Source organism: Condylura cristata, unplaced genomic scaffold (genome assembly GCF_000260355.1).
Source record: "Condylura cristata isolate star-nosed mole 26May11 unplaced genomic scaffold, ConCri1.0 scaffold00003, whole genome shotgun sequence".
Lineage (NCBI taxonomy): Eukaryota > Metazoa > Chordata > Mammalia > Eulipotyphla > Talpidae > Condylura > Condylura cristata.
The window spans coordinates 31,087,449-31,104,658 of record NW_004567104.1 but is presented as its reverse complement, the minus strand read 5'-3'; the positions used below and the strand labels follow the sequence as shown (position 1 = coordinate 31,104,658).

Sequence of the window (17,210 nt, the reverse complement as noted above, 5' to 3'; positions counted from 1 at the left end):
GGGGGGAAGTGCATTGGACTATGGTGATGGCACACAGGTGAACTGGTGATGGAAAGTCATGGGGGTTACAACTGAGATGGAAAAAGGCACAAAATGATGTAAAAATAAACTATTATATTATTTTTTAAAATAAATTTTTCAAAAATGGGGCTAATACGAATGCCTCCCTTGTCGGGTTGTGTGCGTGAAATCCCTTTACCGTCTTAAAGAACTTAGTGCCTGGCATCTAGCAGGTGCTCAGTAAAAGCCAGCTACCCCCACCGTTGCTGTAACGGGTGGGTGGCGGAGGGCTGGAGTACATGTTCTCAGTGAATACAAGGGGAACGCTTCCTATGAGTTTGGGTCAGACTTTCAGGGTCAAAAGCTTCCACCCTGACCAGGCTACTAAGTCCATGTCCAAGGTGAGCTGCCCAGCTGATGCCCAGAGCTGCCGCCGCAGAGGACAGCCAGGCAGTGCTGGAGGAGGGGAACGCGGCACTCAGCAGGAAGAGGTCAGCCGCAAGACAACCTGCCTGAGGGCCTGGAGGAAGGAGCAGCCAGCCTAGACAGGGGCAGGGCTGAGAAGCCCCTTTCCCTTCCCACCCTCGCCGGGCTCGGAGCTGAGCTCGGGATCACAACCAGGCAGTACAAACGCTCTCTCCACAGCTGGTCCAAAAATAGTTTCCATCTAGCTAGCTCAGGAATGCACTGTGACTTCCCTTCTTCCTCGGGCAGCTTCCTTGTCTGCCCTGCAGAGCTGGAGGTCATCTTAGCTCCATTCCCAGAGACTAGGGAGGCGGTGTAGCTACGTGCGTAGTCCCTGAGACAGGAAGGGCGCTTCCCTTTTTTTCTACCAGTCTGTCCCTGTCCCCAGACAGTCCCCAGACAGTCCTCACACAGCATACACCCACTTCTTTTTTTTTTTTTTAAGATTTATTTATTTATTCATATAGAACTGGGGTACAGGCCAGAGATGCGGAGGGTGAGAGGATTCACCAGAGACACAGCAGGGAGCAGAACAGGCAGATCGAGGAAGTACTCTGCTGAGGGGAGCAGCGGGCAGGTCAGAAAAGGTCTGCCACGCCATGTGGTCACCTCCGGGGCAGGCGGGGGCGGGAATCGAACTCATGAAGAAGAGGCTTTTAGATTCTCAGTACTGTGCTTTAACCCGCTGCGCCACCAGGGAGGGCCCCACCACCCACTTCTTTTACCCCTCTCAGTTTCTGCCTCTCTCAAGTGTCCCCCAAGGGGGTCTGACTGCCTGTGTGGCCCTGTCCTTACCCCCCTACCCCGGGTCCCTCCACACCTCTGCTCCCTGTCCCTCCTCTCAAAACAGGCTGTCCTAAAAACAACAGGAAGAGAAAAATAAAAGGAGGTGTGTGCTAGGAAAACTTTGCTTATTGGGGTGATTTCCCTGTTACTAAAAATCTGTTCTTATCTGTATTCTGGATACTTCTGGGGAAGACCCTGGCCTAACTCCCAGAACTCCCCAAAAACCATCTTAAAAAGAATAGGAAAGCACCTGCGGCTTCCCTGGCTTCCTACCATGGAGCCTGGTGACTCAGGGCCCAATAACCGGGTTGAGACCCCACAGCCCTCTGAGCCTGTGGGACACAGCAAAGGAGCAGCCTCCCTGTCACAGGCATCCCAGCTCTTATGCACTAGGCCAACACAAGTCTCTGTGAAGAACCCAAACCCGACGTGAGCTGACCTCTGTGGCTAAGACACCTGCCCGCTTCCGAAGGGCACCGCCTCTCTGTGGGGCTGTTGGCTGGGAAGGGAAGGCCCTCTGAGTGATGCTTTGCCGGTTCCTTGTTGACAAGGAGGTCAATGTTATATAAAGGCCCTCCTGTGTCCTCACGCGGCCCTGCTCAGCCTTGTGGCAGGGTGTTCTCAGCGCGTCTCCCTTTCCGGTCCCTGTGAGAATGTGCCCCTCCCACAGCTTTATCTTGCTCTTCCCTCAGCTGACTTTGGCTCCTGAAAATGTCAGGAATGGCTATGTTTGAAATGCACAGCACACGTCCCCACTTCCCTCCGAGTGGATCTTAACCTGACTCCAGGTACCTCTGCAGAAATAAATAAATAAATAAACAAACAAACAAACAAACAAACAAACAAACAAACAAATAAATAAATAAATAAATAAACCAAGAAAGAAGCCACTCTTGAGTTGTGTGCTTCTCACTATAGGCTTCCTGAGCCCATACACACAGCCCTTGCTTGCTGGGAGGGGCTCCTGACTGGGGAACAGGCCAACGAAGGGCCACCCTCCCACAAAGAGGGCACAGTGCTGCCTTGCTCAGCACCGGGCTGGCACGCGCCCAGCTCTTGCCAAGCCCGTTAGCCCTGTCCCCAACTCGGCCCTATCCTCGTCACTCTACCTGAGTCACCTTGGAGTTGCTGGGGTGGGAAATCCTTTCTGAGGGGTGCTACTGTGCAAGCTCGGCTGCCCACTTGGCGGCTCTGGGCAGCAGTCCAGCTTCCTCAGTAATAAAGGAGGGGCAGTGCCTTGTCTTTCTTACAGGATGGGAGGACCTCTTTGTGAATGGGAACAGAGAAATGAGTTATTGCCTTCAAGAAACTTCAAATTTCACTGAGACACCAAGCACTGAAATCTCTTCATAATAGGACTACATAACCAAAAGGCCAGGCACTGCTCCCAGCGCTTTACAGGGGTTATCTCATTGGTCTTCCCAATAATCCTGAGTGGTGTTACAATGCGTGCCCTAATTTCTCCAGATATGGAAAATGAAGCACAGAGAGGCCAAGTAACTTATCCAAAGTCACAGAGCAAAGAGGTAGCAGAGTGGAGACAGGAACCACACGTGTATCACATGGGAACCAATATTCCTAAACAACACGTGGACTGCTTTCCCCGTTCAATCCGGTCATGACCAGGTGATAAAAATAGGGTAAACGTTCCCAGTGACCAAGGGCAAACGCATCTGCAGGCTGGCTCTTTTAGTCACTGACATGAAGTCACTCTTGTCCCCATTTTCTTATCTGAAACGAAGGCCAGTAGCTGATGGTTCCTCCACTGCTGACACTGCCGTGTGAGGTCAGTGCAGGGACGAGTCTGGAGAATCTGGAATATGCCCCTGGTTAAGTGGTAGACTTCAAAATAGTCAAGGAGAGAGGGCATTTTGGGTGCAAAAAAATAGCATGAGTACGTCTGCGGCTGTGTCTGGAGGGATGTACCTGAAAAGATGCCAACTAGAAGGGCAGTAGCAAGCAGTTAGGTAGGCCTGCCTGCTGGGGAGACGTGGGTGCAGATACTGGACGGGAGGGGGAGGGGACACACGCAGTGACTGAGGTATCTGCCTCACTTTCTACTTGAGGCCCATGACCTGACAACAGTTCTGTTGAGGCAAGCAGGTATCCTCCTGCTTGACTTCTCTGTCTAAGGTCAGCCAGTTTTTTTGTGGCATCCTCCATAATTTTTCTGAAATGTAAACCATGGATGAAACACTTACTGAAAACTCTCCAATGGCTGTGCACCATCTAAAGTACCACTTCTGTTTTATACTTGGTACATGACACAACAGGGTGATGGGATCCAGCACCCCAGCCCACCTCGAGGGCTCCCCTCTTGCTCCTTCTTCCCCAGGCCAAATCCTTGTCATTCCAAACTACTTGCAACCTCTGAAAAGGAACTGAGCTGTAGCATACTTTTGTTTGGAAACCATCATATCGTGATGGGTAGAAAAGATGCAGAAAAGATGAATTTGGAAGAAATCTATAAGATGTCAGTGGATAAGACTTAGTGGTGGAGGAGAAGGTAGAGAAAGGGATGATTTCTGGCTTCCACAGCTGGGGGAAAGGTAGAGATTTAAAAAAAAAAAAATTAGGGCCCTCCCTGGTGGTGCAGCGGGTTAAAGCAAAGCACTAAAAAGTTCAAGCCACTTCAGCATGAGTTTGATCCCTGCCCGCCCAGAGGTGATTCACATGGTGTGGCAGACCTCTCCTGACCCGCCCGCTGCTCCCCTCAGCAGTGCACTTCATCAGTCAGCCTGTTCTGCTCCCCACTTGACTCTGGTGAATCCTCTAGTGAGAGGATTCACACCTCTGGCCTGTACCCCAGTTCTGTATGCATAAATAAGTAAATATTAAAAAAAAAAATTAGAAGAGAACCAAGACTGGGCAGAAGACCAGACAATCAGTGTGGGAAATCCTGCATGTAAGACACCCCAGGGGAGATGTCAAGAAGACAACAGTTAGAGGGAGCTGAGGAGCAACTGAAAGTGCGGCAGCATGAGACCCCAGGAGCCACCCAGGGCCTGGACAGCTTCAGCACTGAATGGGGAGAACAACTCGTGGCAGCATCACCTGTATGTGTCAACCGCTACTGAAAGGTCAAGTTAAGAAGACTTTGGAAGTCTCCTAGGTGTATCAGGAGAAGGCATCAGGGATCTAGAAAGACCTGGACATGGAAAGACTTGAACTCAGGGCTGACCCCAAACTGGACTGAGATGAGGGCTGACTGACAGGTGACAAATGAAGACAGTGAATGTAAGCAAGTATTTGAGGACTGTGACTGTGGACATGGAGAAGAGAGAATCTGAAGATTAAAGAGAACCAGGCATATCTGGAAATTGACCCAAAATCTTACTGAGGTGAGCACAGGTGTAGAATCACTTGTCACCTGGCTGTATTTACTGCAAACACATACAAGATTACAGACAGTGTTTGACTTTGATATGTCCGGTGTAGTATAGATGCACACAGGAGGTCCCCAGAACGTGTTGTTGGAGACTGTGAACATGACTAGGTCAGCACCGACGTCCTGGGGAATATATCCAGTGCTGATGCTTAGGACTTAAAAGTGATTCTTGAGCTACTTCAGTTTCTTAACAAATGTCCAAGAAACCCAGAGACTTCAGGGTAACATGAGAAAAAGGGATTCAGTTCTCTTTCCTTTGGCAGAGTATGGTCAATTGCAGGCAGATCTTGGGGTTTGCACTCCCAACCGTTCTTGCATATTGCACAGGTTTCCTCAGCACATCTCTTCAGAGATGTGAACAGGGGTGCACCTTAGTCTCAGGACAGCTGCTCCTCCATCTTGGCTGAGTGTCGATGACCCAGCCTTGACAAGGCATCTCCCAACAGGCAGTACCCCTGGCCTTTGCCTTCATCTGCTGGACTGCATGCTGCCTTCTGTATCTGAGCAGTAAAGTGTGATCCCTTCTAAACAAGATGGTGATGTAGTTTTAAGCTAACCTTCTCCAAACCTCAACTCTACTTTCTGAGTTGACAGCATGGCTATAAGGCTAAGACTCCACCATCAGAGGCAATTGAGCCCTTGCAAAGGGTAATGGTGATTTCTGCTCTTAGCACCTGATTTCTCAATGCTGACAAGTCCCTCTGGTTACTTCTGCATTTCACCTGAGGGGAGAATGAAAGGACATGGTCTCTGGCCCAACTGTATCAATCACAGGAAGACTAAGACAATGGAGGGAAGATGGAGAAATGCCATGTTCGGTAGTGAACTCACCTTGCAAACAGCTGAGTGAGGTGGCCCATAGTTCTCATAGGACCCTGAGAATGCTGACTCAGAAAGAAAAACAGAAGGCCTGCAGTCAAAAGAAATAGTGGGACCTCAAATCAACATCTTGAGTGTGGCTCACCCTGCTCAATCTTCCTGGCAGGCCCTGCTGGGGAAAAGCCAGCCACATTTGGAGAGAATGAATTCACTACCCTCTCGGGCACTGCCACAGGAAGAGAAGGTTACTATTTTAGACCTGGAAAGCTGTCATGTTTTTGTGATTGGTTAACAGCTGTCTTAGTCCACCCTCCTCTGGCCACTATGCAGAGACTGGTGCAGTGCTGTCACTGGACAGATGTGTCTGGATTGTCACATGAATGGGCCATGCTGAACCGTGGTTCTCACAACCTGGCCAAGTCACAAGATGATAGGCAATGGCTGCCCAGAAAAGCGCACCCCCTGAGGATAAGGGGAGGCGGGTTTCTCTTGGGGAACAACTCTTGGGGCCAACCACCGGTGGGGGAAGGTGACCCACATGCCAATCTCCTCAGTCATAGTCTCCCTCACCTGGTAGGTCAGTAATAGCCACATTAACTGGTAGAGTAACAAATGAGATTATTCGTGTGAGGAGGGTACCACAAATTAGAGTAGGCTGGCAAAGGTTCACTTTAAAAAGCATGCTCAACATAATCACCAGCAGCAGACACCCCCCAAATAGTAGAGGAGCACACTTGCCTTTCATCAAGTAACAGATACCTCGGCTGGGCCCTTGGCATATGGGTCCTTCAGACCTGGTCTGATATATCCTAACATAGCCCAGGGACACTCATTTAGGAAAACAGGAAAAAAAATGTTTCTTAAAATGTTTAGTCAATGGATTAAAAAGATGTGGTATATATACACAATGGAATATTACTCAGCAACCAAAAAATAAATTGACACATGCGTTTTGCAGCAACATGGATGGAGTTAGTGCAATAAGCCAGAAAGAAAAGGAAAAATACCAGATGGTCTCACTCATAGCAGGAGTATAAAGGACCAACCGAGAAAATAATAATAATAATGAACAGCTATATACCAGAGACATTTTATGGGGGTGGAGTGAGGAATGGGATCAAAAACAGTGGGGGGAGGGAAGTGCATGGGACTATGGTGATGGCACATGGGTGACTTGGTGGTGGGAAGCCCACAGGGATGACAACTGAGGTGGGAAAAGGCACAAAATGATGTAAAAATAAACTATTATTTGAAAAAAATGTTTGGTCAAGATAATGAGAACTTACTAGGAAAGACCTGGAACATATGTGCTAAGTGCTTTGGTGATGGTAACAGGGAAGGCTGAACTGGTACTTCAGACATTTGGGGAGGGTGTTAGGCAAATCAAACAACAGAAGATTATACAGAGTGAAAGCAATTGTTTAGTTGTAACATTTTCTAGGACTGAATCTATAATCAAGAATCACAAGGAGCTTTAGTGCAGGTGCTGGGCCTCAGTTTTCCAAAATGCACTTTAACTGTAAAGTAGGTGACATACAGTTGACTACTGTGTGTGACTGGTGCTGTTAAGAAAAGCTACAAATGAGCCCACTGTGCGGTGCCTGCTCAAGCTGAGTGCGAAATCCTAACAAATCAGCCCCAGTTTTTTTTTCCGCCAAGGAAACCACCCTATGGAGTGAAAAGGGCATTAAAATTAATTCCCTTCTTATTATTACAACATATGCCCGTTGCTGTCAATTTAATGTCAAATAACGTACCACCCTGGGAAGTATATTTCTTTAGCTTATGGGTGGTGGGGATTTGGGTGGGGAGGCCTCGTGGTTGCAGGCTTGGGTAACAGGAGGGCAACAGTCAGGGCTTAGGAAGGTGCCTCAGAAAAGAGGAAATAAAATTTCCGGCAGGTTAGACTTCTCAGTGACTTCCAGACGCCAGAGAGCACTTGGGTCTGGGTGGAGTTCTTAGGTCAGTGTTCTGAGCGTCATGGATATTCACCCCAAAAAGAAAAACAGCTCTATCCGATCCCACCCACTCACCAGAGACAAGGAGCAGCAGAGGCCTATGATTAGTTATGCCAGAGTTTCCCCAAGTCAAGACCAAACCCAAAGTAATGGCTCAGGACCCAAGAATGGAATCTAAGAGAGCTTTAAGAATGACTATTTCCAAAACCCAAACCAAAAAAAAAACCCAAACCAACAAAAGAATAACTATCAGTTACAGGGGCCTCTCACAGTTTTCTAGGGACAACAAAAAGTTGGACATTAATCCAAGGCTGTGAGTGACTCCAGGCCTATGGCCTGGCACCCTGTAAGAATGCTTGGCCATGAGGGGCATTCAATGAACTGGTGAGTGAGGTCAATGCAGCCACTTACCTTTTCAAAACGACCACCAGGGAGAGGCCACTCTTTCCGTATCTGTCGCTGTGCTGTCTAAGATCAGATACTCACTAAGCTCTGATTTTTCCAAAGAGCTTACTCTGACCACAAGCAGCAAGAGGCTGGCTGACTCCAAAGAAGAGCAACCCGGCTCCTTAGGTCCCAGGGCTGAAAGCAGCATTGTTTAATCATATGACTAAGCCTGAAATGTTGGTAACTTTTTGCTCTTCAAGTGAACTGGTACAGATGGAATTTTGACAGAATTTCTGATCAAACTGAGAACTTCCAAAGCCAATCTGCTTGGATACCATGGATGGCTCTGTGCTTATATCCCTCCAAGGAAACGTCCCTGGGGAGGGGCGGGGAGACCTGAGTGACATTTATTCCACACCCTGATAAGAGGACCTTGCAGACACTGTCCTCGCTGAAGCTCACAGCAAACCTCTGCTGTATTTGATAGACAAGAAAAATGGGATCAGAGAAGGTAAGTGAGGAGACCAAGGTCACAGAGACAGAAAAAGTTCAGTGCCAAGATGAGAATCCAGGTTTGTCTCACCTGGTTATTTTCAACCCATTACAGGAGGATGCTTCAAAAGAACCTTGCTGGGTTCCTGTGGATGTGTGCTCCCTAGCAACACAACTCTGGCAGCTTTGCCAGATACTGATGCAACCCAGAAGACCATGCACCGGTCTCAAACAGCCTGGTAAATGTCTCCATAGAAGTGTCTTTCCCAAGTAGTTGTTGAGACATCATAGAAATTGAGACTTGAATAGCTATGGGACAGACAGACTCTCCTCTAGAGCCCCCAACCCTAAGGACCCATCCACCAATGACTACGGAAAGTGCAATGCAACTTCCTGGCCTTGCTGCCCCATGTATGATTAGGATTTATATATAAATGAGGTGATGAAAATGGCTACCCAAAAAATTCCTTTGGGAGAGAAGGGTCCTTGCTATATAAAATGGATATTTTTTAAGTCCTCATATTTGCAAGTAGCATCAAGATAACCATCAACAAACTAAGTAGAGATTAGCATATGTGAAAGAAACATAGAGAACTTCCTCGGTTACCCAAGAGGCTTACACAGTGGTAACATTCCTGCTAAGAGGTCCCCTTCCTAGGAAGTTAATTATGTCAAAACTTGATTCATTTAGAAGGTACTTTTAGATTTCTGTGTTACTGAAACCACAGAAAGATGGTCCTGTAACAAGTCACTTGTGAAATATGCTAATGGAGGGACAGAAAGTCAAACTGTGACCTCTTGGTAGGAATGCTTCCACTGTGCACCCTTCCAGGCTACCGACCCCGAGAGTGACTACATTTCCAGAGGGAAAGAAGGGGATGGAATACATATGGTGAGAAGTACTTCTTAAACACATCTGGGTAACTATTGCTATAGGAAGTCTTCATCTGTTGAGAATCAAGAACTCTAGAACTAGACCTGACTGTCCAGGTCACTTTACCTGGAGAGTTCATGCGAATGAAGCCTTCTTCTGGAAACTCAGCTCAAACCCAGAACCTGTGCTTGGACGCTGGTTGTGGCCAGATAAAAATTGCACCCCTCATTTCACTCTCTACTATGAAAAGAAAACACACATTTGGAAGAGAACTACAGGGCCCCCCTGGCCTCTAACTGCCCGCCACACGTTAAGGACTTGATGGACAGCTAGATGAGTTGAGAGAAACATCAGCCAAATACTCTAGTAGACAAAGCAAAACACAAGAGACCGTTCTTGGATGGACTTTTGGAACGTTGCAGTCACAAGACCAGAGGGGTTCTGCTCAAAATTTTATATCTTACTTGATTTAGATTTTCTCTATGTATGAAACTCAAAAAGAAGTCCAAGTACTAGCAAATTATCCAGCACACCCCAACGTAACCATCTTAAGTACAGAGACTGCTGTAAGCATCAGGCCATCAGCCTTGGAACAGATTCCAACAGGTTTACCCGAAGTCCCGCGAAATGCACTGTTCAGGTATAGAAACCCAACAGAGAACAAACTCTCGACTACTTTAAAAACAATTAAACAGACCCTACTTCTCATTTTCTGTTAGTAGAGGAACCCTAATAAGTTAACATTGTATGAGAATCAAAAAACAAAAAGCTCTCACAGCGGTCCCAGGAAGCTCCCGCTGCACCACAGCAACAGTTTATGGCTGCTGTAGCTCAGAACACCTAGCTCTAGCTCAGAACACCTCCAGAAACCGGGGGGGGACACAAGGATCCCGGGTGCTGCATGTGCATGGGGCACAGTAAGTAATGGAGTGGATTACAAAGCTGTTCTCGTTTCCATTTTCCCCTTGGTCCTGCTCCTTTTGTTGGGGGTGGAGTGGGGTAAGAGCTAGAAGCTTCTGGTAGCTGTAAGACTACAGAGAAGTTTCTCTAGGACGACCCCGCAAGTTGTGGCCCTGGCTTAGCCCCAGCCCCGTGTGAAGACAGATCACAGCCAGATCGCAGCCATACAGTCCCTTGCAGGCAGGGGAAGGGGTGAACCAGACAGAAAACCCTGAAGTCAGCGGCTCCGGAGTCTGAGTCAGCATCTTCAAAACCACAGTGGTTGTTGAGAAATAGGCTTTCTCCCACAAAAACCCCTAATGCGACATGAATCCAAGAACTCAAACCAACACAATTTGGAGTAGCAGCCCCAAGTTGCCCGTGGGTGCCAAAGAACTGGGGGCTGGAACCCACCACCCACCCATTCATCTCTGCCTCCTGACCAAGCAGTTGTGTCTCCAAGACACCAAAGTAAAAGCAGACGACGACGACACCAATGCGAACGCGCGGCTGGGTTCGTGCACTGCCCAGGCTGCCTGGGCCTTCCTAGACTGTCCAACACAACAGTGACCTCGTCCAGGAGCTACGTGCTCCCAGTCCACTTGGACAGCCTCACATTTCAGCTAGCTGCTGCTTTTAAAATGAGGAGGCGAAAAATGCCATTTGGCCAGTTGGGCACAGTGGAAAGAGTCAACATGCCCTAATCAGTGTTGCACCGTATTAAAGCAGTTTAATCCCAAGCGTATCTTGGAACATAGACATATGAAAAAAGGCAAGACACGAAATAGTCACGAACACACAGGTGGTAACTCAGAAAATAACTTCAGAGGGAAAGATACTAACCAACCTCTTAAAGAGTGAGTGACGGAATTATGAGCAATTAATTTTATTTCTGTCCACTCTTGACTATTCTTGAACTAAGTCGGATCCGCCACCTGTCTGGAGTCGTTCCCTTGACTGGGAAGTTCCGGGAGGGATGCACGTGACACAGGGTGGGTGAAGGAGCTCCCTGCTGGTTTGCAGAGGGTCCAAATTAACCCTGGTCACCGCGAAGGGGACAGGCAGCACGCCCTGACCACGCACCGCTGATTTGCCTGTGTCTTTCAAATTTTCCTGAATGTGTATGACCTCTCGGGGGGAGGGAGGGAGTAGCATGCCGTCTCAGCTATTGGGGAGTTAGTGACTTGGGGTGTCATGCATTTAAGCACCTCAGGGGCTTCACAAACCTCCCATTTCTCCTCGGCAGGACTGTGCAGAGGGAAGGAGCAGCAAAGGAGAGCACCCAGGGGCTTTGAATCCTGAGTGTGGCAGAATTCTGAAATATGTGAGTACTTACTCAACTGTGGGCTCTGGGGATGGACAAAAAAGGCTGTATTCACCCAGCTGTGGACAATTCCCATTTCCCAAATGGCAAGTTTTCCCTTCGGAGGCCACTCATACCTCCCGGCCACCCGTCCTGCGACTCCTGGTCACGCTGTCATCACAGGCTGTGACGTCTGGGAAGGGGAGGCCATGCATGCTCTGGGCTGCTTCCTGCCACGTTCAATGCCAGGTCCTTTATCTACACATTTCCCTTCGATTCTCAAAATAACATGGAAACAAGAGCTGTTGGCCACATTCTGGGAACAGGAAAACTGAATGTCTTAGCAGAAGGCATCAGCCAACCCAGGAAGCAGACTGTGCACACTTTGTCTGATTTGGAAACTCTTGCTCCCAGGCAACCTGGACACAGCAGCCTTGTGGGGTGAAGATGTATCAGGGATTATTTTTGGATCCTGAGGGAAAAGGAAGGAGAGTCAGGTGATAATGCTTGATGATATGTTTTTTAAACTAGTGGCACAATGGGTTAAAGTGCAGCACTATGAAGCTCTCCCCAGCCACTGCAGCACGAGTTTGATTCCCAACCTGTGAGCTGACCCACATGGTGCAGCAGACCTCTCCTGACCTGCCCCTGCTCCCCTCAACAGTGTATTTTAGTACATCTGCCTGTTCTGCTCCCCATTCTGTCTCTGTTGAACCCTCTCACTTCCCACACCTCTGGCCTATACCCCAGTTCTGTATGCATAAATAAATAAAACTAAAAACAAACAAACAAAAAAAAAACAGGGCCCCTCTCTGGTGGTGCAACAGGTTAAAGGCAGCACTATGAAGCTAGCAGAAAAGCTGCTTCAATACAGGTTTGATCCCAGGCCAGGGAGGAGACCCACATAGTGCGGCAGACTTCTCCTGTCTCGCCCGCTGCTCCCTTCAGCAGTGCACTTTGTCAGTCGGCCTGTTCTGCTCCCCACTCTGTCTCTGGTGAATCCTCTTAACACTTGGCACCACTGGCCTGTACTCAAGTTCTGTAAGCATCAATAAATCTTAAAAAAAAAAAAACAACCCTGCAGGAGGTCAACAATTACAGACAGTGCCAGGCTTCCAGGAACACTGATGGTGGCTGCTCAAGGAAACTAGAAGCAACTGTGATCTCTCTGGACTCCTGGGCAGAGCCGGGAGACAACAGGAGAATGGAGTGTCCAGCACACAGGGAGCAGCTGGGGCTCCCAGCGGGCACGGCGCCGGCTCGCAAAGGAGGCAGAGGCCAGCAAGTCTGCTTGTGCCAGGCAATGCACTTTGCACACATTATTCTCTAACCCTCACGACTCTGTGCCTCAGTGACACAACCAGCATGTAACATTACTGGATTTCACCTTGACTCTGCCTGCTCCTAAGTACACCCTCTGCTAACCCAGGCAGAACCAGCCAGGAGACACTCATCTGTCAACACGGTGACGGGAAGAGCAGATCCCTTTCATGTTTACTGCATCAAACCCTAACTCACGCCCCAGCTTGCTCTTCAGTGATGCTCACGGCCGGCACCTTCCAGAGTAGCTCCAAGTTTGTGGTGCTGACCCCACCTACCCCATGACTAAACACATCCTCGTGCCCCAGCTCGGTGTGCCCAGGTGCCCCCACCTGCTGACCTTCCACAATGGCCAGCCTCCATGTGGACGGTCACCTGCTGTCCTGATGTGTCTCATGCGTTTGTGCTTCATCTTCCCTGCTGTACTCTATGTTCCTGTCAAATTAGCAGGTCCCCACCGGAAGACCCTTCTCAAGGAAGAAATCTTGGAAAAAGCAAAATACACAGTTTGTGGAAGAAATCAGAGTCCTCCCCAAACTGATTCTGTTTACTTGATTTGGAGATATTGGACAGGATGCCGCTTCTCAGACATAATTTTAAAATAGCTCATCTTATTCTATAGCCCCCAGAATACAAACACTCAACAGCCATGTAGCTGAACCCACGGCAAGTCTTACGCTTAGATTTAAGAAACTGCAGTGCTCGAATACGACGCAATAAAAACTTGGCTTGGTTATTCAAAAAACTGAAATCTTCAAGTTTTGGTAGAAAAACAAATTAAAAACAAGCTCAATGGCAAAATGTGACTGTTTATCTGAAAAGTGAGCACACACGGGAGACTGTGTTAGAGTGGCACAGCCAGACCCTGGGACTCCGGGCTGAGCCTGGGTTAAGAAACACAACGCGCCTGGTCCTGAGAGGCAAACTTCATAGAATGATAGCGCCCTCAGAGAAGAAGGGAGGGGTGTCTGCCTGGATAAAGAACAGAGAAACGTACTATGGGGTGCAAGTTACTGAGTAGCAAGTTTCTATTCGATAGAAAAAAGGGCCCTGCAAAGCACCCTCAGAGACGTCAGGGATGGCCATCCAGAGGTGCACGGCTAATCCTGAGAGCCTGTGATGCTACCTCACATGGTAAGAAGACAGTGCAGACATGAGTCACCTAAGGACCTTGAGATGGGATGTCCTCCTGGGTTATCTTTGTGGATGCAATGTATTACAAGGATATTTTAAGAGAGAAACAGGAATGTCAAAGAAAGTGGGATGACAACAAAGCAGTTAGCAGAGTCAGAAAAAGATCAGAGGCTGCTCCCCCGCTGGCTGAGCCATAGAGCAGGGGCTACAAGCCAAGGAATGCAGATGGCTTCAAGAAGCTGGAAAAGACAAGGCAATGGATTCTCGCCTAGAGCTTCGAGATGGAATACAGTCTTGCTGGCACCTAGATTTCATCCAAAGTACCATTTCAGACTTCCAGAATTATAATGGAATAGATTTAAAGCACTAAGTTGGTAGCAATCTGTCAGAGCTGCAATAGGAAATGAGTGTGATATCTGCAAGGGAATATCCACAACCAGTCCCAGTGTGCAAACTGTCCCAGGAAGGGGTCAAGAGGAGGCTGAAGATCGACCTGTCAGGGAAGCCGTGCAGGTAGGTCCCGGGTGACCCCTGCAGACCCCTTCAGCTCTGAGAAATATGCCTCAGGGCAGCGACTTCTCCTTTTTAGGTTTTTGCTACATTGACCCCCTCCCCCAGGTGGGGAAGGGCAAGGCTTCTATCTCCTGGGACTGTGGTAGTCAGTGAGAGGCATGCTTTGGGGGGTGTCTTAAAGAGTGGGGGCCACAGCAAAGGCGACTGCCCGGGGCACCTACCTGAGCAGAGGACTCCCCTGTTCCTGGCACAGGAGAAGTTGTCACACTCGCAGAAAGTCCCGTAGATCTTCCCAAACTCGCTCTCGAAGCAGGAGCACTGGTTGCAGTTGCACTCCCCTCGCCCGCTGCACAGCGGCTTGCCCTCCGCCTCCCGGCACAGGTTCTGGTACAAGCTCTGGTTCTCCCCCTCCTGGCACTCGCACCTGGAGCCCAGGTGGCTGGGGTTGCACTCACAGAGGCCGCAGACGTAAGTCCCATTGCCACTGCATCTGGTGCTGTCCGGCTCCAGGCTGGCGCTGCAGCTGCACTTGCAGTTGTAGGTGACCCCCACCTCCAAGCTGTCCCGGAATCCCACGGGCCGCAGGGTGAACTTGTGCTCTGTCAGCCTGCTCGGGCAGCTCCGGGCCTCCACCGACACCTCGAAGGATGCCTGGGCAGAAGGGAGAGGGAACAGGGTGCTCACAGTGAGCCAGGGCCTTGGGGGCACCTGTATTGGCCTCCCAATCATCCAGGGGCCCCCAAGAACTCCCACAAGGTCCTCAAGGAAGAGCAGCAGCAAACTCCCTCCCCATCTTCACACACGGTGGGGGGGGTGGGGCGTGCCCCCCCTGGCTCTTCCCCCCGCCCCCTGCCCCCTCGGATCCACAAGCTGCCTGCTGTTAGTGAGGAAGGGTACCTGACAGGTGCAGTGCTTGCCTATTTTTTGTTTAATATTGATTTTTAAAAATTTATTTATTCATACAGAACTGGGGTACAAGCCAGAGGTACAGGGGCAGTGAGAGGCTTCACCAGAGACAGAGTGGGGAGCAGAACAGGCTGACTGATGAAGTGCACTGCTGAGGGGAGCAGTGGACGGGTCAGGAGAGATCTGCCTCGCCATGTGGTCACCTCCGGGGCCGGGGATCGAACTCGCACTGAAGCGGCTGCGGCCAGCTTGCAGTGCTGCGTCCTAACCCACTGCACCACCAGGGAGGGCCCTGTGCTTGCCTTTTTAACGCTCGTCCTCTCTCAATTCTCACAACCCTGCGGAAGCAACTGCCACAAAAAGTGAAAAGACTCCCTCGAGGTTCCACAGTTCTTTTCTTTTCACTTCTACCCTCTCCTTCTCACTTCCATGTGAAAGGCATTCACGCAACAGATATTTTCTGGGCCCATCCCAGTGCCAGGCACTGCACCGCACATGCTCCCTGAACTCCTGGGGTCCACAGACTCTGGCAAGTGCCCGCCCCCCTCAGAAGCCTTCCTCCCCTGGGGAGAAGCCCATCTGCTCAGGCATACCTACAACCTGCCCCGCCCCAGCTGGGGACCCAGGGGTCTCATGGCGACACTTCCAGGTGGGCCCTGAGGCTCAGGGTGATGACTGCTGCAGGGGCCACACACAGACAGATGTTTCCTTTTCTAAAAAACTTGTAAAGCAATGTTTCTGACTCCTGAGCTGCTCGTCGGTTGCCTTGGAAACAGTACAAAGGCCTTAAAGTAGATGTCGGTGCAGGAAAGATGCCTGCTAGCCGCCCACACCAACGGCACGTGAGGGAAGCCAGGCAGCTGCCAGGTGTGGCTGTCCCCCTGCCCTCCCTCCAGCAGATGAAGTCAGTCACCACTCGGCCTCCAGGCAGTACTGTGGGGCCCCACAGGCAGGCAGCCCACAGCCCCTGACAATGCTGTCCCGAAGGCATCTCCCCCAAGCGGCAGTGCGCCCTGCCCAGAGGAGACCCAAGACAGACCTGGGTGGGCTCCAGACATGGAATCCTGACAGCCAAGCCCAGATGTCTTTATTTTTCAAAAAACTCCTCATGTAATTCTGAAGCTCAGTATAGGTCAGGAGCCCATTTTAGCTGTTATTTCTTTGCTTTTATAAAAAGCTGATTTTTTCAACACACAAAAGTCAGAGGCTTTCCTATACAAAAACAACCAATCAGAAGAAGCAGAAATTTTAAAAAAAATTCCCTTTTCAATTAAAACAAAAAAAAAAAAAATCAAATACCTGGGAGCCAACCTAACAAAAGAGGTAAAAGACTTACACAAAGAAAATTACAAAACACTGTTAAAAGAAATACAAGACACCATGAAATGGAAAGACATCTCCTGCTCATGGATCGGGAGAATTAACATCATCAAAATGGCCATCCTACAGATTTAACACGATCCTAATAAGAGTCTCAATGACATTCTTCAAAGAAATAGAAAAAATATTGATGAGATTCATATAGAACAACAGAAGATCTCGAATAGCGCAAACTCTCATGACTAAGAAGAAAGAGAATGGAGGGATTACAATTCCAAACTTCAGACTATACTAAAAAGCCATAAAAATCAAAATTGCATGATACTGGAATGAGAACAGACATACAGACCAGTGGATTTGAATAGAAAACCCAGATATAAACCCACAGGTTTATGGACAGCTAATCTTTGACAAAGGAGCAAAGAAGATACAATGGAACAAAGAAAGTTTGTTTAGCAAATGGTGCTGGGAAAACTGGGAAGCTACATGCAAAAACATGAAACTAGATCGCTACCTCAGACCATACACAAAAATCAACTCAAAGTGGATTAAAGACCTAGATATAAGAACAGAAACCATAAAATACCTGGAAGTAAAGATGGGCCA

The 17,210-nt window shown here is 48.9% G+C and overlaps 1 protein-coding gene across 1 annotated transcript in view; it reads right to left on the bottom strand.

Annotated features, from left to right (window-relative positions):
* Positions 1-17,210, bottom strand: part of ITGB5 (integrin, beta 5) — a 98,284-nt gene that overhangs the window by 17,700 nt on the left and 63,374 nt on the right. Inside the window, exon 9 of the mRNA XM_004675433.2 lies at positions 14,600-15,029. Coding sequence (XP_004675490.1) covers positions 14,600-15,029 — 430 coding nt within the window. The remainder of the gene's footprint in view (positions 1-14,599; positions 15,030-17,210) is intronic.